Source organism: Cygnus atratus, chromosome 9 (assembly GCF_013377495.2).
Source record: "Cygnus atratus isolate AKBS03 ecotype Queensland, Australia chromosome 9, CAtr_DNAZoo_HiC_assembly, whole genome shotgun sequence".
In the NCBI taxonomy this organism is placed as follows: domain Eukaryota; kingdom Metazoa; phylum Chordata; class Aves; order Anseriformes; family Anatidae; genus Cygnus; species Cygnus atratus.
This window is the reverse complement of record NC_066370.1, coordinates 17,016,759-17,037,406: the sequence shown is the minus strand read 5'-3', so window position 1 is coordinate 17,037,406 and position 20,648 is coordinate 17,016,759. Positions and strand designations below refer to the sequence as shown.

The 20,648-nt window shown below is 37.9% G+C and overlaps 1 protein-coding gene and 1 long non-coding RNA gene across 2 annotated transcripts; one reads left to right on the top strand and one right to left on the bottom strand.

Moving 5' to 3' along the window:
* Window positions 1–1,035: 1,035 nt before the first annotated feature.
* On the bottom strand, window positions 1,036–8,703 carry LOC118247127 (cytochrome P450 2J2-like). The gene is made up of 9 exons (XM_035544872.1): window positions 8,533–8,703; window positions 7,343–7,505; window positions 6,804–6,953; window positions 5,137–5,297; window positions 4,716–4,889; window positions 4,341–4,482; window positions 3,521–3,708; window positions 2,526–2,667; window positions 1,036–1,214 (listed from the first exon to the last, which is right to left on the bottom strand). Exons 1-9 carry the CDS (start codon window positions 8,701–8,703, stop codon window positions 1,036–1,038), a joined length of 1,470 nt encoding a protein of 489 aa, XP_035400765.1.
* Window positions 8,704–10,197: 1,494 nt separating this feature from the next.
* Window positions 10,198–16,301, top strand: LOC118247126 (uncharacterized). Its single transcript, XR_004778297.1, has 3 exons — window positions 10,198–10,264; window positions 11,291–11,348; window positions 16,114–16,301. It is a non-coding gene; the product is annotated as an uncharacterized LOC118247126 (long non-coding RNA).
* Window positions 16,302–20,648: the final 4,347 nt, after the last annotated feature.

The following is a 20,648-nucleotide window of genomic DNA, read 5'->3' as shown; positions in this document are numbered from 1 at the left end:
GGAGAATAAGGCTTTCCTTTAGTTTTATGTCTGAGAAATAAGTAACTTTTTGCTTTTGCTTTCAACTACATTCTAGCGTAATTTATGCTTATCCCTACTGAACCTTGAAAACTGAAAGCACCTAGGATGCTCGTGGCTGCATTTTAAGTCGTCAAAACTTTCCACACCTGTTGTAGAAGTATGGAACAATGAAAGGAAAGCCCCTGTGGGTAATGAATATCTACTGTGCTTGCTTTAACAAATATTGCCATCTTCATTATTTTCTTCATTTCTTGAAAGGCTGTTACTTTCCCTTCAAATAGCAAATTATTGGATGATATAATGGTGTTTCTGAGTGGAAGGAGGGAAGTTCATGAGGACACCTAGATCCGTGACGTGATGAAATAGTGAACAGGTACTGAAGTAGTAATGTAAAAAAGGTGCAAGTATTTCTAAATTGAATATGGTTATAAGAGATCCTATTCCGCATAAATTTATGCATTTGTGAAGCTTATATACTACAAGATACAGTGCTTCCAGAGAGTGTGAAAGGAAAAGGAGAGCCAAAACTTAGTCTGTATAACCTGGTACCTTCCGCAGAAGGATGTAAGAGAAGGCCTTCTGTGAATGACGAGGAATAACAGAATACTGAAACAAAACTGTTTTTTCAGGCATCCTTGCTGCATCAGAACAGTTGTGCCATTTAAAGTGTGATATGTGACTGAGCGCACATGCAGGGAAAGCTTGGTACAAGTTGCTTCTCTAAAATGCTACGTCTGATTCCACTGCTACTGGGAGTGTGTAAATACGTTTTTTTGGTAACGTAATCGAGTATTTATATATACCTAAGACTTGATTATATGAGCTTACGTAAGTAAACTTATTTTAATTTCAAAAGGTTCAACTGCATGAAATCAGACCTCCTAAATAAAAATACTTCTATATTAATTTGCTATACTGAGTTACCAAAATTTGAATATAAATGAGATACTTGTTCTTAAAGTAACTACAGTTACTGACTGGTCCAAATCCCTCAGCTTTGCAGGAGGTTGCAGACTAACGTGGAATAGCCCGCAGTTGATATGGATGTGGCTGCAGTATTGCACCCAAAATATACTCCATGTTGATTTCCTTTACTCCCTCAGGGAGCTGGAATGTGAACGCCCGAAGCAGGTTGGTAAAGAAGATGAAGAGTTCAACTCGTGCCATCTGTTCCCCCAAACATACACGGTGCCCTGCAGGAAAAAGGGAAAGGAAGTTAGCTGTGTAAAGTGAAGTTGTGAAAAAGAACATAAAACAGTATTCCACTGAGTTCCATAAATCATGTAAGCTAATTATTTTCTGAAGACGTTTCCTGTTTCTGTTTGCCCTCCTGTAAGGACAGAACGTGCCTTTAAGGTGATGGGGACATTTGTTTACCTGAGAAACTGTTTTTCTAATTATGTAAAGTATTTTTTTTTCCTGGAACATGAATGAGATTCTGCCTTTTTACTTTTGCTTCGTGTTCTGTGTGTTGTGTTCTGTGACAACCACAAAGAACTTCTTGGATAAGGAGCCAGGTTTTGTAAAGCTTCATTACTTCAGGGCCTTTAGATGTTAAGTAGGGAGAACTGGAACACTGTAGCATGCAACTCTGAAGATAAGTAGAAGGATGTAAATGGTCTTTCTCCAAAAGAAATTAAAAGGGCTATATTGGGTCCTTAGAGCCTAGTACCTTCTCTCTAATACTGTCCAGGAGCAGATATTTAAGAGATGGGAGTGAAACATAGGCAGAATGATGTATAGGCTCAGTGATTCATTTCAATGTACTGTTTTTATAGTATATTTCAGATTTTTATCCAAAGTACATTTTATATATATAATATCTCAATATTTACACTCTTTAGAATATATGTTATATAGAAATACTCAGATTATATAAATTGAAAACCACCAAAGCAAGTTAAAAAAAAGAATTTCCTATGCCTAGGTTGAAACGGTAACATAAATTAGTTATCTTCATTCATGTAAACTGGTGGCAAGTTTTTTGATTGACTATATAATGTTCTGTTAAATCCTTGGTTTTGCTGATTTTCTGGAAATGCAAGAGAACCTGCAACTAGATTATTATTGCAGGATTTGGGAGACCGAGATTTGGTTTTCTGATTTATCACAGATTTTTCTCTGCGCGCTTTGTCAAATCATATTACTTTTGTCTTTGGGTTCCCATTTGTAAGGTGAGAATAAAACCTCAGAATGAGGTTTCATAACAACCTTGAGGATGTTGAGGAGGTTAAATATGTTATGGACTAAGAAGGTGAGATACCCTGATAGTAGGGACCATACATATACCAAGAAGATAGCTTTATTCCTCCTAGCCATACTTATCCTCTGTTTTAATGCATAAAAATACAAAATTCAATACAATATTTCTGGCTTTTACAGTAAAACACCTGACTTTACATATTCATACCAAATATGTTTTTAAAATTTTAGAATTTAGAAATAGTGGTTTTTAGCTGTGCTGCAAGACGATGAACAGGAATGCTGAAGCATCAGGGCATTACCTGCTGAGAAAGGTAAGAAGGCCTCTTTGTTCACAAAGTTGCCATCCAAATCAAGGAAATGATTTGGGTTGAATTTCCAAGGGGTTTCCCAGTGCTCAGCGTCATACACAACAGAGTGCAGATTTGGCAACACAAGTGTGCCCTGCAAGAAGAAGCAGAGATTATATTTTCTACGTGACTGATTCTTTTCTGGCTCTTTCTTTTTGTTTAGTAGATAATAGCGCCATCCTGTGTCTGCGGTGCGTTGTCTGGATTCAGCTTGGTCTTCTCCTGCGTACATCCAGGCATAACAAACCCTTGTATCTTCTCTTTGTTGTAAAGTATTATGTGTTTGGCTCTGTCTACATGTTATCTCATCCTAGGGCTACTGAAGTGTCTTCCTGTCTGAGCTAGATTGCAGCTTGGATTATTTTAGATGCCTGCCAGAATAATCACAGTAGCTTTCTTCTTTTGTACTCTTTACTGGATCTTTCAATTCCATCACATCAAATTCATGCTCAATGTGTTTGGGACATTCCTAACATGTCAGTGTGACTGTTAGATCTGTCGCTGTAATGAGCCATTATCATCCCAAGTATGTGTTTTTTTGGGATGAGTTGTTTTTTTTTTAATTGGCAGGGGTAAGTATGGCTCCAAGCTGCCCCCTTAGTTGTGAAAGTTAGCTAGCATGCAATTCGTTAAACACCATTTAAAAATCATTCCTTAAAACACTTGCTCTGCTTTGATGCCCAGACATCATCTGTATTTGGCTAGCAGGAAGAAGGATTTGAATTTTCCTGATGTGTTTTTCCTACCTGTGCTGTTAGCCTTCTTCCCAAGCCGTTTCTTTTGTATCTGCTAATGAAAACTTAGCCCTGAGCACTCATGTTCGTTTCATGCCTGTGACGTGCTACAATATGCTCTCTGTGCCAAGTTAGGAATTGTTGGAGCTAAGCTGATAGAAATACTAAACACCCATAATCAAAAACTTTAAAAAAAAAAAATGTATTCTATACCTTTTTAATGTGAAAGCCCATCAAAGTTGTATTCCTCACACATTGTCGAGGGACCCCAACAGAGGTAATGTTGCTGTACCGCAAAGTCTCATGAATCACAGCATTTGTATATGGCAGTTTTTTACGGTCTTCATAACTGATGAGATGGGACGGTTCCAGAGCAGCCTCTATCTCTCTTTGAACCCTTTCTGCAAAGAAATGGGAATATTTATTTTTTCCCCTTTGTTTTCAGTTTTGTATAAATGTGGTCCAGGAGTGGGGAAAAAGAAATTGTGTTGTTCTGAAATGCCTTGGCACATAGCTCAACTGCTTTGTTGGTTTCAGTTGATCAAAGAAACGCATATTCCCAAAACACAGGATGGTCTCTGATTTAAGACACATCCCACTTGCTTATGAGGGTAATCTCGTTCTGTATTAAAAAAAAAAAAAAAAAAAGTGATGGGTTCTATTTCTAGTATGTTTATGAATACTTTTCAGATCAGGTAGGTTTGAAAAGTTTTAACCCCATTGAAGGTTAGGAAAAATCTTGGTTGCATACAAAATCATGTCTTTAGCTAGTATTCTGTGTTTTATCTCATTAGAAGGGGGTGGGAGTGATTTTTATTAATTTCTGTTAGTCTTGCTTAGTGATCTGGTGGGGAAAACACACTTCTGTTTCATTTGTTTCATTTCTAGACCTCAGTTGTTGACATACTACCATTTGAATTCATTGCTAACATTTATTTGCTGTGTTGCAAGGGATTGAGCTCATACTTACACTGCAATGACGTTCCTTATGATGTAATGTTGAGTGCAGTTCTCTGATAAGGCTTTTACTCACCTTGTATTTCTGGGTATTTCACCATATAGAGCAGTGCCCAGAGAAGGGTGGTACTTGTTGTTTCTGTCCCTCCGAGCAAAAGATCAACCACAGTCTGAACCATGTTGTCTTTATTAAACGTAGAGGTGGGGTCATCTTTGGTCTGTAGAATATATTCACAAGAAGACTATGAAGTGGAGATTTTCAGACTTACCTTTGGTCACGTAGCAGTTGGTTTTAATGGATGAAAAAGGTGAACAGTCCATCAGAAAGCAAAACTCTTGGGTTTGCAAGTGGAAGCATGCATATAAGAATTCTACAGTAGTTACTTAAGAGCAAGTATTTATAGTAGGCACCGAGGCCAAGGGGAGGCTTGTGGGGTAAACAGATACTTGCTTTTTCTATTTGAGCTAGGTAGAAGTCAATGAGATCCTGTGGATTGCCTGCTTTCTCTCTCTCGTGAGTCTGGACCTCATTCATAACTAAACTGTGCATGAAGTCGTTGAATGCAAACACTTCCTGATGCGGTCCTGGGAAATAGTGCATAAGCCATGGGAAAGCATCATACATCTGTGATTTTAAACAAAAAGGAAGAAACGTGAGCTCTTTTAAACAGAGAACCCAATTCCAATTTACTGATTACTGTGTAAAGTCACTGCAACACTAATTTCAGTTAGGAGAGGCAATACACAAGTCGGAACATGGGAAATAATGGAATGGAAATGTTTGAAAGTAATCATCACCGACTTGATTTATTTTTTAATTGTGAAGTACAAATGCACTTTAAGGCACAGGAGCAAGAAAATTAGATTCTTACCCTGCCCCAGATAGTAGCTTGAAAGTAGATCACAAAATAAATAGCTTTGATAAGCTTGCTGAAAGATTCATCCTCACTGGAGAAACGATGTCCAAAAACAACAGCACAAATTATATTTGCAATAGCATGGACAATGAACGTGCGGGGGTCAAAAGGCTCGCCTGTGAATATAGGAGGTACTTGTGAATATTTCTGAACAGACTGTAGTGAGAAATAATACAGGAAGAAGGCAGCTTTTTTTTAAATAGTAAAAGTAATAACAGTTCAAGTTGTAGATCATCAGATAGATAAATTTCATACAATTGAACTCTAGGTTAATACAAATTAACTGGATGGATTGTATTTGTAGGGAGTCTTAATTTTCAATCTGCTTTAAATTTTTATAAAAACAGTAATTATTGGCTTTGAGAAGACAAACGTTAGGTCTCCTCTCTCCTACCTCTGACTTGTGATCCAGGTTGTCTGAAAGCACAAGCACTGGATTAGAACATATGCCTTCAAATCTGGAGGCAGATAAGTAAGTTTGGAAAAAAAATAAAGCAACAAAAAACAGGAAAAAAAAGTGAAGTCTGAATTTCTTAGTCATGTTAAAATGACTTGTCTGTTTTGTTTTCAAGTGCAGCATAACATGCAGTTATATATATGTATATATATATGACTTCTTTTTTATTCCCACAGATTGGAAAGGCAAAAGTTGCATAATGCTAATTTTACAGGATGGAACACAGCTCCTATTAAAAAGGGTTAAAGTAAACAGAAGCTAAACCTGGAAAAAAAATAATCAAGTACACATTTAAATGGTGAGGACAACCTTTGAATTATACTAAAGAAGGTGGTGGATTATGCATCTCTGACTTCAGTCCAACATTCGTAGTGCTTCTTGGAAAAAGTAAATACAATTATTGTGTTCAGTATGGGGAAGAATTGCATAGAAGGTAAAGATTTGGGCTGTACCAGGGACTCAGACTAGATGGTTTACTCATTTCTTACATATCCACGGATCTTTAAAATGTTGCTCTCAGAAGATAGATGGGCCATTTTGCTATGTGTAGGGCAAAGTGAGCTGGTGAGGGACCTTAGGGAACTTCTCTGGTTTCACATCAGTATGGAATATGGTGTGGGTGAGGGATTTGGCTTATCAGAATATTTATATTTAGTTGCTTTATTTTGGCATCTTGCTAAAATTCTACTGGTTTCTATTTCATATAAACCCTAAAAAGGAGTTTTGTTGGACAACTGAACGATACATTCCTTGTGTTGGGCTTCTTTCTCTGCCAAATCCTAAAGGCTTGCTGCCCTAGAATGACTTGCAGCAGGTCACAATTTGTGTTCTTTATGGAAGAAAACAGGGTTTTTCTATGGGGTTTTGATAGGGTTTTTTTGAATGTAAAAATTGTTACCAGCTGTCCTCGAGACTGTGTTGATAATAAACATGTTTTACTACCCTTACTTTAAAAAAACAATTGCATATTGCCAGCTGTGCAGACAAAACATTTTTTGCGAAGAATGCAATTAAGAAGCTGGTAAAGTCCCACTAATAGGAAAAATAATACCTATGTTACTTTTTTTTTTTTTTTAAAAAAAAAACGGGTGTGTGAAACTTTTATTCCCCTAACCCAATATATTTCAGAAAATGCTCTAAGTCTTATTTTTTCTAGTGAATTTACCTTTTGTGTTTGCAAAGATGTCCAGAAGGTGACGGGCCTCTGTTTGAATTTGATGCTCCAAATTGTTCTTACCAAGTCCAAGGCTTCTTATAACCATCATGCCAAAGCGTCTCTGTTGCTTCCAGGTGTGCCTGCTTGTCAGAAAAATACCTGAAGAACACAGAAACCTTTATTTGATTGCTAGGGATGGAAATCCTTTCACTGCAGGAGGCAATCTGAAACTGAGTGGTAAGGGGTTTTGGTAAAGGCAGAACAGCTTTCTCTACCAGTGTCTTCTCCGGGAACGTTCTTCAGTTTTAGAACTGATACAATTGAAGGGCAGCTCCTCTCAGCAAGTATTTCTTTTAGTCTATGGGAAAAAGCCAGTAGCATGCTCTATAAGAGGAGTTTTTTTTTTTCTCCTTAATATACTAGCTCTGCACGGAGCCTTTATGCTACATAAGCCCAGTTATGTGTTTGTATAACAGTAGGTTGTGTTTTATAGGAAAGCATCTTTTTTCTTTGTCTTGTTCATATTTCAGTATGGTGACATCTCCTACCTTTCTCGCCCATCATGTCCCTGTAGAATGGGGTGAGAGGTCTTCCAGAGGTCTCCTGTGAATGGGTAATTATGCCCTCTTTTACTGCTTTGTACCCGTTCAGTATAACAACAGGTGTCTGTCCCATCCACACTGTGTAGATATTCCCATAGATGTTGGTTAACTGAAGAGTTAATAACAGTAAATTAGTACATGTGAAATAGGGAATACATTCACTTAATTATTCATTTTAAGAGTTTCCTGTTGCTATAGCTAAACTCATTTGCCATCAAATTAGGTCAAGGGTATCAGAAAAAATTAGCCTTCTGTTGTAATGTGCTTTGGGAACAGACAATAATCATACTTTACAGAATGGATACTAAGGGCATCTCTCAAAAGAGCACCTCTGAAAATGTCACAAAGAAACTCTGTTAGCTCAGAATCAAAGAACAAAGGAATACCTGCAAAATCCCCCAAATTTTCTGTTAATTTTCATTAATGACTTAAATTGTCAGATTTTTTCTTGCTTCTAGATTTTGGAGAAAGCAAAGCAATATTTTTGGATTCCTCCTGTAGCTTTCCCATGATTATTCATATTTGCCTCTATTGGCCCTCCTCAGATTATACTCATATTTTTCCTTAAAACAGTTTGAAGCAAATTCCTTAGTAGTAATTTTATTTGGCTTATAAAGGACTCATGTTGCAAGCAGAACAGCAACCATTTTTTTCCTGTTCCATTTTAGTAATAATCTGTGCATTGCTGACTTTTGGTGGACAAATGAGGGGTCAATTTACATTATATATTTGGTCTTCTAATGGCCACTCATGGCCTGGACATGTTCCAGTGATCTCAGTGTCAGGCAAAGGAAATTCTACTCGAGATGTTTTACAAGACTAGAGATATCAATATGAAAATAGAAAACAAAACTGACAATGGAATATCATGGTATTGCATTTAGTCTTTGTGATAATGTTATACATGGATTTTACTGTATCCAAAAGAGAGAAAGAAAATGTGATAAAGCATTATGATATATTTTACTAAGGAATATTTTTATTAATGCAGGGTCTTTGGATTCTTTGATATTAGTTGATAATTAAGATTGAAGATTAAAATAAAAAAGCCCGAAGTTTAGACTGTTCTTATGCAATGTACAGTGTATGTTAAAATAGACTCAGATGGATTTTCAACCACAGATATAAATAAATACCTTGGCGAGAGTTTCTCTGCGAAGTTTGAAGTTCAGCAGCCACAAGTTTCCAATGACAGGGAGAGGAACTGGTCCTGGAGGAAGCTGGCTACGCATCCATTGCAGCTTCAGGAACTGTAAAATCAGGAAAGATGCTACCAATGCTATAAAAATCTCAACAATCCCCAACATCTTATGAAATTTTTTTGCTTCTTGCTGTTTTTGTGTATGACTCTGAAAATATGAAGTTCTGTAGATGAATGAGTTTGCCTCTACTGAAGTCTATCTGTTTCTAGAGAAAATATACCATCTCTCTCTCTCATTCTCCCTCCCTCTCTCTCGACCTGCGGTTTTCCCAAGCTGAAGTCCTTAGAAAACTTTGAAATATGTGATCCCTTGCAGTTAGCCAAGCCACACCTACTCTGTTTTATGATCTGTAATTGTGATCTGTCTTTTTCTTAGAATTTTGTTTCCTTCCTATTGTTGATATTGGTTCTAGACAGTAATTGTCAGTTATTCAAGGATATCAGGTGTCTTGCATCATGGTAACACCTGTAGCTAAACACTGAAATACCAAGGATGCATTACTTATCACCTTTCTGAATCACTACAATTATGTATTTTCTTTTACAGAAGCAGAAATGTGTACATAATACTTGTCCATTAGGATACAGTCTCTGAGGAGAACAAGGATTGAATTCAGGCAGCATAAGGCTAAATGAAGTGTCCTAATACACATATTACACTTAAGACATATCTACTTTCCCCTTTTATCATATTCGAGATTAAGTTATGACATTATGCTGAACATAATGGAGACAACATTGTGCTGTCAAGTGGATATTATGGTGTTTTCTAAACACTTTTTATGCCAAGGATGCAAATTTCCTGATGGAAATTTTGGATGTGAAAAATGCAAAGGTCCTGTTATATTTGTGAAAAAGAAAAATAAACTGAAGAAAGAGGCTTAACCGTTATTAATTTGTTGATCCTGTAAGCTTTCCAGAAGAGGTTTGTGTGTAGCAAATTTTAACTTGAAGAGAGTCTTACATTTATTATTCACTGACTTTCTTTGATGTAATCCATGGACAGAAGATTGCTTTGAGAGTTTTTGGTATCTCCACAACTGCAAAGCAAACAAATGGCCTAATTTTGGTATTTTTGGACAAGATGGTGGAGTGAGGTCTCCTTTCTGGTGATTTTTTCTTTGACTCATTTAGAACAGTATTTCAGACCTCATCCTCCATCTTGTCTATTCCTGTTGGGATGGCAAAATCTATTTTCTCTTAAATCTGCTTCTTCTCTTTGCTTTTTCAGCTCCTAGTCATTGTAAAAGCTGCAGATCTTGCCAAAGAAGTGCCAAAGTGCCAAAGCAAGAAGTGCCAAAGCAAGCTGCAGTAGCAAACCTGGAGATAACTTAGGGTGCCTCACTGTATTGTCAGGAACCATCTTCTTTGGAAAAAAAGATGTATGACTCCCAAACATACGTGGGACTTCCCAGGCTGAATCATTTTTAGGACCAAACTCTGAAGTAACGTACTAAATACCATTGTTTATAGCTGAACATAAGCCTTAGCTATGGCAGTTTACATCCCTTACACTGTGAGCTTTCTTTATCTCTTGATTATTTGATGCCTCATGGGCCTGTTCATACTTTGTATAGTTCTTTTTTTATTTTTTTTTATTAGCTGATACACTACATTGGATTTTTCAAGACTTGAATAAGAACCCAGCTAATATTATATACCTTCAAGTAAGTATAGGAGATTAAAATAATCTGTAGAAATTGCTTGCTTTAAAATTTTATTGTAATTTCTATGTCTTGATGAATTTTGCAATCTGCAGTTTCCAGCCCAAAACTTTCCATCAAAATCCAAGTTACTGATTAGACTTGAAGTATGTTGCGATCATGAAATACAAAGATTTAATGCCTTTCATGGGCTTCTTAAGAACTCCTCTGAATTCCCTTAAGCTTCAATCAACTGTCTGCATGGTACAGGTGTATGGTTATTCATTTCAGTTAGTTTTCTAACGAGGTGGATTTCTGGTGGGTTGATAAAAGCAAATGTATCAATTGTAATCTTGCATCATTCAGTCTTTAAAAATATGTGGACAAAGATTTTTTTTTTTTTCTTCAGTGGACTTCCAATTCAAACATGTAGGGCAGTTTCAGGGGGCTGCAGACAAGCAACAACACTGCTATATTTGCTTACTTTACTTTTCTGAGCAGCTACCACTTGTTCTTCCTGTGCATTAACATGCAGCTCTTCTGCTTCAGTAGGCTGCACATGCAGAGGCCTTACAGAAACTGGAGGTGGAAAAACTATCAGAAAGAGTGTGCCTGCACGCCTTTTTTGGTGTTTGTTCAGTTCTTTGGACAGAGAAGTAGAAATGGCAGAGGTTAAAGAGCATCATTTTCAGCAGCATGGTTTTGTGTATATTTGAAGAGTTAAACAAAAAGCTATGAGGAGCAATTTAAAATTAAATGCTTCTTATGGCTTTACCAACCACCTCTTACTTTTGCATAAATTGCAGTACTACTGAGTTGTGCTACTGAGCACTCTTATATCCACACAATTATTCAGGTTATGATGCTATTTGAGGGTTTAAAATGAGTTACCTGATGAAATTGGCTAAGTAACTCGACTTGCCGTTTGTGTGTGTCAGAACTTTACTTCATTGTATGCTTTTATCCCATTTTCATCCAGCTGGACATGTATGGTTAAAAGGAAGGAAGCTCTATTCTATTTCTCATTGTTTGTGCACTTACCATTTGCAGAATCTGCAACAGTGAAACGCCACTGAGAGCTGTTGACAGATGCATGCCATCTACAAAGGTATGACTTAACACACTTCAAAATTACCAGACCTAAGCCGAGTTGAGCCTTAAAATTACCTATTAATAATGGCAATTAAATGCCAGCGTGCTTCTACATTGATAGATTTAAAAACACAAAATATTCTACTTGTCCCTCCAGTCCACTCTTTTTTTCTTTTTCTTTTTTCTTCTTTCTTTTAAATCTGTTGAATGGTTGGGTTTGGTGAGCATGTCATTGATTATCAATTTATGCTCAGTAACCCCGTTGCTTTCTAGCTGAATGTTTTGTGGAACCCATAGGTGGCAGTACTGTAGAGCAATCAGAAACATAATGTGTGGTTACAAAAATGCTTTAAGGTACATCTGTATTGCAACTGCTTGACACCAACCATGTTGAATGACTGTGGCTTGGAAGTCCTCATCTGGTTGCCTCTTGAAGCAGTCATTGACAGTTTCTAAAGGCTGAATCTCCATGTTGTGTCATGGTGTGGTGTCTGCCATAGTGTTGAAGTCTCCACTTACTATGACATTTTTTTTGCCCTTGCTGCCCTTCTGGTCGGGGTTGTAGTACGTGTTGCCAGCTTGCTTCAGGCCTGCGGGAGGTCGGTGCTGGCTCTGATAGTAGATCTCTCCTCTGTAGGTCTGGCATCGTACCCTGTTTGGATTAAGTTATTGACTCGTAAACCTGTGCTCTCATTACCATGATGAGCTAATTTGACATAAAGCCTTCTCTGATGTACAGGGCTCCTCCATTACCAGCATGCTCAACTTGATGATCTTAGAGGTATTTTCCAACATAGATGACTCCATGGTTTTACGGTCCACTCTCTTTGCGCACTTTGCATTGCAGTGTTGCGGTGTACCCCATGTGAGCAGTCTTGCTACTTTTGCTGTGACCCCATCCTTCTGCCTGATTGCTCTCTGAGACCTTTCTGCAGGGTAAATCTGGGTCCCCCTGAGTAAGGCTGGGCCTAACAAGAGACTTAGGCTGGGTCTGGCCTTTTGGACAATGTGGGCAGTGTGTTTTCCTAGTGCTCGGTGAGAGTTGTGGGTATCAAATGAAGTGTGGTGAGGCAAAGTTTTCTGGAAAAGCTTAGGCAACAGTTTACAAGGAAGGAAAAAATCAAGCAAACTGTTTTAAAGGGATTCAATGTTCCCTATTTTAATATTTTCAGCATTTGTGAGCAGCACCTGTTCACATAAATCTTGCTCCCTCTTGTCTGACAAGTACTGTTGCAAGAGCTCACCAGTAAAGATGACAGATGTTCAGTCTGTTTATTTTGAATAGGTGAGGAAATCTGCTTTTGTAATGAAGGCTTCAAACCATAGGAGTGGGAAGCAAATGCAATGCCTGCAGGGGACAGGGAAAGAAACAGCATCATCAGAATCATCAGAAAGGTGAGAGGCGAATAAACGTCGAGTGTGGTGTGCTGGAGCTGGAAAGGGCTGTGCCCAGGGTGTGTATTGCCTGCTGTGCTGTAAATACCAGGGTTTGGGTTTTTTGTTGCAGGTTGCAAAGACAGATTCAGTACGTGTATTAGAAAACACTGTGTGGTTCTATGCTGTGCATGTGTTGCTTGGCATGGTAGCATATACTTGCTGCCTGGCCTAGTGTCAAGCTAAACAGAACAGACAATTGCTAAGCTCCCTTGCAGGTTTTTTTCAGTGGAGATAATTTGGATTTCGCAGCTCAGCTTTCCTTCTCTCCTGCAGCTCTCTGTCTTTCAAGAGCTTCATAACAGGAGCTGTTAATTGGTCAGTGGATTCAGAATTTCTCTGTGGGAAAAGAATTACAGACATGGTATGTTCAAGCAAGCACCAAGGGAGAGTTGCTTAGAGCACAGACCTAGTGTGAAAAGAGGACTGGAAAAAGCAAGCCAAGAAAATTGCTGTTCTTTTTTTCTGTTCTGCTCAGGATGAGAGAACTTTGCTTACAACGTTATAAACAAACAGACTACAGCAGGAGGCAAAAATCTATCTTACTGGGACCTGAAAACTGATGAGCTTTAAGGTTGTGTAGGCAACATACTGGAATGGGACTTGGGAGATTCAAACGCTGTTCCTAGATCTGTTCGTAGCTTGTCTATGACTGAGGAACTTGCTTCATCTCTCTAGGCCTAATCAAACTTGATGTTCCTTTTTAAAAAGAGCTTAAAGCTTAAACTAATGAAAGGTAAGATATAGATGGCAGTTATGGCTGTTTCTCTTGTTACTGTGCTTTCCCTGCCCTGTGCAGTTGTTGCAATCGCTGCCTGCTTCTGTGACCTGAAACCTTCATTACAAAAGCAGATTTTTGATCAGTCTTACCTGTAAAGATGACAGAGATGTTGAGCTTTGCAATAGTATTTGCCAGATAAGAATGAGCAGGGCTTCTTGCATGGAGAGGTGCTGCTCACGTATAATGGAGATATTGGAATAAGGAAAAGTGATTGTGCATCAGGTCAGTTACCCTGTTCTCACTAAAGCGTCAGGAAGAAGTAATTATTGTTCTGCAGATAGTCTTATTTTTGGAATTTCCTAATGTTTGAATATTTGTAGCCTCAACATTGTTTGACAGTTTTTCAGAGCAGTATCTAGTAGCCTAGATGTTGCACTTGGAATGCCAAAAGTCATGGACAGAACAAAAAATTTCAGATAAGACAAGCTGAAATGGGTATTAAAGTTCTGTTTCTTCCTGAAAAGGAAATAGTAACTTTGAGTTCTACAATGATAGCTGAGAAATGTTCAGCTGTTTAACTTCTGAGAGTAGAAAGTAATAATGCTTATGCCATTCTCATGCAGTAAGTAATGCAGGCTGAAAATATTGAAGTTTCTGCTTGCTCAGGATTGGGAAAGGTATAATCCATTTTCAACAGTCAACTGACACAGGTCTATTGTGGCAGGACAGAATTCAGAGAAGCTATTAATTGTATGGATTCTTTTTGATACAGGGGAGCTCATCAAGGAGTGACTGAAAGGAAAAGATGAATGCTGTGTGTTTTGTTTGTTTGTTTTCTGGACATGCTTTGTGTTTCATGTTGTTTTTCTACCACCTTTCTTTTGTCTGTTACTGGGTGTGATATGTGGTAAGCTGCAGAAGTTCTGAAAAAGCTGTAGAGTAGAAACTTACTAAATGAAAAGCCCTGATGTGGGACAAAAAATAATGAAAATTTACAATTGTTTGGAACAACTATCTTGCAAATATACTATTTCAAACATCATGAAAATCAAGCAAATGCAAAATCTTAGTGATTTTTTTTTTCCTTTTATGACCACTCGCGTTGCAGCCTACACTTACTGGATCACCTTTGTGCAGATATCTTTTACCATACAGAGGCTGCCAGAAGAATATACACAGTGTAGAAAGTATAAAGCAATTATCTATTGCCCAATATACTAGCTAGCTTTGGTTACCATGCTACTTGGCTAAGCACTAATGCTTACTGCTGCTCTTGACACACTGCATGAGACTCTGCTCACCAGTCAGCCACCAGATGGGGAAACGTCAGCCCCTGACACTCCTTGGATCTAGCTGATTTTCAGTGTTGCTTACTTGCTATCTTTCAATTCTCTGTTTTTTAGGTTTTACTCTTTTTATGTCAATACTTTTTCTCATCAACCCTTCAGCTGCTAGCAATTACAATCTCAACAATTACAATCTATATCTGTTGTTGTTTACTTTGCAGAGCTTTAGTTTATGTACTTTCTTGCACCTAATTTTCTCAGCAAAATTGAAGCTTAAAGGCCCCTGGTAATATGGCTATCAGGTTAGGTTTTCCAATCAAGGATCTCGTAAAACTGAATACTTTCATAAATAACTTTTTGATAGATGGAAGTGCGTGCTTATATGACATAAAAACAAGCACTATGAACTGGACAAATAACCTGAAAAATTCACCTGTAAGGTTTGAGATAATGTAACTGTATACTGTGGATTATTTCTCATTATATATGGTAGAGAGGGTAAGAAAAAGTGCACATAAGGATCTATGTTTTATAGCAGATCACAAACTTAAACATGAGTGAATATGTCAAACTCACTGAAAAATGCAAGCAGATGTTCCTGGATGAGTTAAGACTTGTTATGTTCTTTAGTCCAGTCACTATCAATAAGGTCTCAGGAGAAAAATCTGTGTCCAGAGCGAAAGATCAAAATTAATCGTCTCAACATATTTGTTGGAATTCATTAAAGTTGTGGCCATCATTTTGCTGTTTAAAAAAAAAAAAAAAAAAAAGATAAAAGCAGAATCAATCATAAAAGGTGAGCCTGAAGGTCCATCCAGCCCACTGTCTTATCACTAGTCATAGTCGATCACTGATGCCTGAAAGTAAGAAGAAAATATGGCAGGCATGTGCCTCTAATTATTTCTCTGATAATTTCCTACCCTTCAGGGACTTCCTGAGCTAGTGGTCATGACTCTGAGCCAGTGGTGGCAGTATCCAGCCTATTTTCTGCAGTTTTCCAGCTTTTGGTCAGGGGACTGTGTATGCATGCAGCTGAGACCTTAGAGTGTTCCATGCCCAGTTGAAATGTGTTTGTGATTTGCTATTGCAATCTGACAAACCTCAATCAGGTGGGTGATGGTATTTACTGATGAAGTTTACAGGATGGTAGCTTGGTTGTGCCAGTAGTTCCTGTACTGGTAAGAACTACATGGGAGATGCTGCACTGGGGTATGAATCTGTGGCTTCCTTGCAGATACAGACCACAGGCAGGACAAAGCTGCGCCTCATTCCATTAGCACAACTAATGCAAACCAATCACTCGTAGATCATCTAGGTAGTTTATCTATCTATCGTTGCAGACTGCTATGGTGATCATGTCTGCTGTCTTGGTAACAGCCTTGAAGGTGGACATCTAGAAGACCATGGGCCAAAGTTTTAAAGACGGTAAGTGTGGTGACCTAGTAGAAGTAACTGGCTGTGCAGGTAGGGTTAAAATTTCCTGGAATGCTAAATATTTTTGGATTCCCAAGGTTTTTCTTACAGGTGCAATGTTTTCATTTAGTTACTAATTCAATCCCAGTTAGAAAAAGTAGAAATTTAAAAAACAGTTGTATTTCTCCTTGGTTTCTCTGAAAGCATAATGAATAAAGGGATGATGAAATTTCTGTTATAATAAATTAGAAGGATTTCCGAGTTGAACTTGGAGACAGCATCCTTAAAGAGAGCCAACACTGTAGAGTACTGATAAAAGTGCCTTATGATTTTTTTTTTTATTTTGAGTAATGTGTGTTGAGGTTTGCGTTTCAAAGTAGGTGCTTTTGTTCCTCCCTTACAGTTAGGCAGAGATTCATCCCCTATCTTTCATAGGGGGAGAGAATTTATTACCCCCAGGCTTTAGTAGCAGGGAGATAGAGAGTGCAAGGAAATTTGCAGTGTTTAAGCTCAGAGAATCTGAGCTGTGTACTTAGCTGCTGAGGGAACTACTGTATTACATATGTAAATTCAGTGTTTGTGGGGACAGTTGACCAGCTCAGCTTTGTGTGTGAATGGCCACCATCAGTTGTTCCTTTAACAAGAAGAGTATCTTCTGGCTTCTCATATGGGTCAGGCATCAGCGGGTGTATGACTCTGCAGGCATTTGTTTAAAACCAGGTTTTGCTACAGAGGTTGTAACTTAACAATAAAAAAAAAAAAAAAAGCAGAGAACATATAATGAAAAGAGCTCTGGGAGTGAAAGAAAACATGACATTGAAACAACAAATTTCTCTCTTGAATTATCTGAAGTAAAAATATTTGTTCTTTAATTGAAGCCATGATTCTTATTGTCATAGCATGTTGGAAGACAAAAACTTGTTGAATATGCAGAGAGTAAATTCCTAGTGATCTGGAAGGGAAAAAGATTGAAAGAGAAGGTGATGAGTTATCTATTGATTTTTGGATGTCACAAGAACTTTTTCAGAAGTTTCAGAAGAACTCTTTGGAGCAGAATAAGGTAGCTTCAGATGGTACATTCACAGCTGTTAATTTCTTAGACAGACCTCTCTTGTAAGACAGACCTGAAATACTGTCAGTCAGTCAGACTGTCATGTTCCTGGTCACGTTTCTCATGAAACTGCCATGGGTACATAGATGCTTTCTCCTGGAGCTGACTTTAAGTGCTATCCTTGAAAAACTCAGCCAGATGAGGATTACTGCAGTTTATGACATTACCCACATAATGAAGTTCTTGTGAAATTATTACCTTTATGATAAACTGTTATAACTGGCTAAGAGAAGCTTTGTGCTGAGTACTGTAGACCTGAGAATCAATTTTCCTGTGTGATGTTTCATCTGAATTCACTCTTAACTTGCTACTGCAAGTAGTAGTACTTCAAGTATATTGGTCACCTTCTTGCTTGGGGAGACCGAAGCAGGAAAACACACACAGCTGTCTAGCATTTTAATTTAGTTTGCCTAATTATTTAGTAAAAAGATAATACTTTATGTATAGTTGCTGAATCTACAATAACAAAGTGTGGCAAGTGGCAAATGCAAAAGGAGTATTCTTTCCCATACTCTGGATGAGGGCAATCCACTGGAATTTAAGTGACAGCGGAGGTTAGTAATGTCCTTAATGTGGAAATTAGTATTGTCAGAATTTATTTTTTCGGAAAGAATAATGTTGTGCTTTTAAAATGTTTTTGGAAAACCTGAGAAGAAAAACTGTCATGATACTGGCTGCTTATCTCACTTCTTGATTGAACTAAAGACTGACTATGGAAATGTATCATGAAGAAGTAATTCAGTTTTCCAGTTTCTCTCTGTTTGGGATTTTAGGAAGAAGCTGGCAGTGCTGAATGTGTCCATGAATCCTTCAGTTTAAAAAAAAAAAAAAAAAAATCAGCTGTCATACCTAGACAGAAACACGTGAAGAGGAAAATAATACCCTCCATCTGAAAGTGTGGGTGTATGAAATGCCCAGCTGTTATGCAATAAAACTATCATGGACTGAACTACAGGGCCAAAGTATGCAAAGTCACAGCTGTATTTACAGAAGTGGAAACCTGATCAGAACTGAGAAGTTATTAGATAAAAAGCTGTGGGTGATTTCAGACAAGATGTGTATTTTGAAATTCTTCCAGATGTAGCAATGAACCATTGTCAAATACCCACCAGACATGCACGATGACTGTTTGTAATACACATCTGAGCATTTTTTAACAAAGCTGTTGATTGTATATCCCTTTGCATTGTAAGTCTTGCATTAAGGTTGCCTGTGATGCCTGATGAGCAGCAGTTCAAGACGAAAGCAAAAAGGCACCGTATTTCTTAGTTGCAGTGCTGCTTGCAAACCAGGAAGGGATTATCAAGGGATTATCAACCTTATTTAGTAATCAAAGAGGAGAAGGTATATTCATACCAGAATATAACCTTCGTCCTGTAAGTAAAATGGTTTTATGGCCTTTCAGTCCATCATAATGAAATGTGAATGCCCTTATTTAAATAAGGCTTGTGTCAGGCAATAGTGATTTGTACTTGCAAGTTAGTGATACACTACATGCCCTCAACAGCGCATTCACTCAGAACGGGAGTGAGACAGAAATACATCACAAAAATGTTTAAGACAGATGTAATAAATCAATGGAAATTGAGTTCCTCATTTTTTTTTTTTTATCAGAGTCAGAGTGGCCTTGTAAAGTACTAGTGGAATTCTGATGACAAGTGAGGCTCTGTTCATATTTCTTTTCTAATTCTGCATCTGGGACCAGACCCATCTTGCATAATCAGAAGCATCTGGCATATAAACTTCAGAGCTGATCAAGAGAGTCTGAACAAGGTATGTGTTCATGTTCCCAGATAATTCATCTGTGGATGAGTAACACCAATGTAAACATTAGAATTTTAGGATGTATGAGAAATCTGGTGTGGATCAGGATGAAATGACACAGATGATGGTAATTCTTTTTAAAAATGTACTTCATCATGATACGAGTTATTCCAAGAAGCAATATGTTTTCAGATGTCCTACTATACAAGTGTAGGGTTCGTCCTTCTTGGTGTGTGTATTTGTACATCTAAAGGAGTGAGATGCCTGCCAATTTCCTTTGCTCCATCATTTGAATGGAGCAGATGTACAATGCCTGTGAAGAGGCAGGAAGCTCCAGTTGGTGAGGTTTGTTTGAAGACTGTTCATGACGGAGCTTGCTGTGTGTAGAAGGACCTATGCAAGGTCCTCACCCAGCAAGCATGCTGGAAATTCTCCTCTAGACATGTCTGGGGAAGAACAGAGGACTTAGTTTATAAAATTAGCAATTTCATAAGTTACACATTCCATAAATGTGTGTTGGCTACAGCATGCTTTTGTTAAAATTAACTGGTATTGAAGATGTTTTTTCTGATCTTTATCTCATTAGTTACGTTTTTTTACGTCTTGTATTGTGCATTCTTGTGTTAAGATTTCCTGTTAATTTTCTGAATTCCGTTCTTTATCTGCAAATAGGTATAAAACTTATACAAGGTCAAGTCTGCTTATAGTGATGTTTTTGGTCAAGAATGCAACACTTACAATCCAATGATTGGCACCATGAAACTAATGGAGAAAGAGAACTGTAGATGAAAACAGCAAGATAAGATCCTGCAGACTGTGGAAACTGTGGAAAGCCTGTGAGGGTACTTTGTCCCGTTTGGATTAGCTTTAAAACATTTGTATGAATTGCACTATTTACTCAGATATTTTCTGTTTTTCTTTCTCTTATAGCCTGAGGGAGATGTAATGAAGTTGGAGATAACATGCTTCTTGTAAGTTAATTGTGTGTGCACTAGCAACGTTACAGAATGCTGCTGATGCATTTCTGTTTATTTTACAGAGTCTGTTACAGAGAAAAAAGTACTTTGCCTACAGTTGCTGCTGTGAAGATAGCCAGTATTATTACTGTAATTTCAGAATGCCAAACCTGATGACTGTGGCTTTGCATAGTTTTGGAGTTCTTGCAGACTTAGTACATGTGTGGTTTTTGTTTTGCCTACAAATATTTTTTTCCTAACAGGAAAACCTCCTTGGGTGTGCAAATAAGCTGCTGGCACCTGAGTGCCACAGCTGGAATGACCTGTTAGGGATATGTTGGAGAAACACCTTTATGTAACAGCAGGAATGGGATGGAGTTGAGCAGTTGTGGAAATACCTGAAAACAAGCATTCCACTTAGGTACTCCAGAAGATTTCACCCCATTTTTCCTAAAGCTTGGTCTACTAATCTTGATAACTCCTGTGTCATCCACTGTCATTCTGTATGCGTGAGTATAATGTCCTTTTGAGCAACGGATTATCCCTCTCTCCTGCCTCCCTCCACATTTTGCTGGCTTTGTCGGTGCTGAAGTGATGTGTGTGCCTAGACTTTGGGTAAATGCCCCAGAGA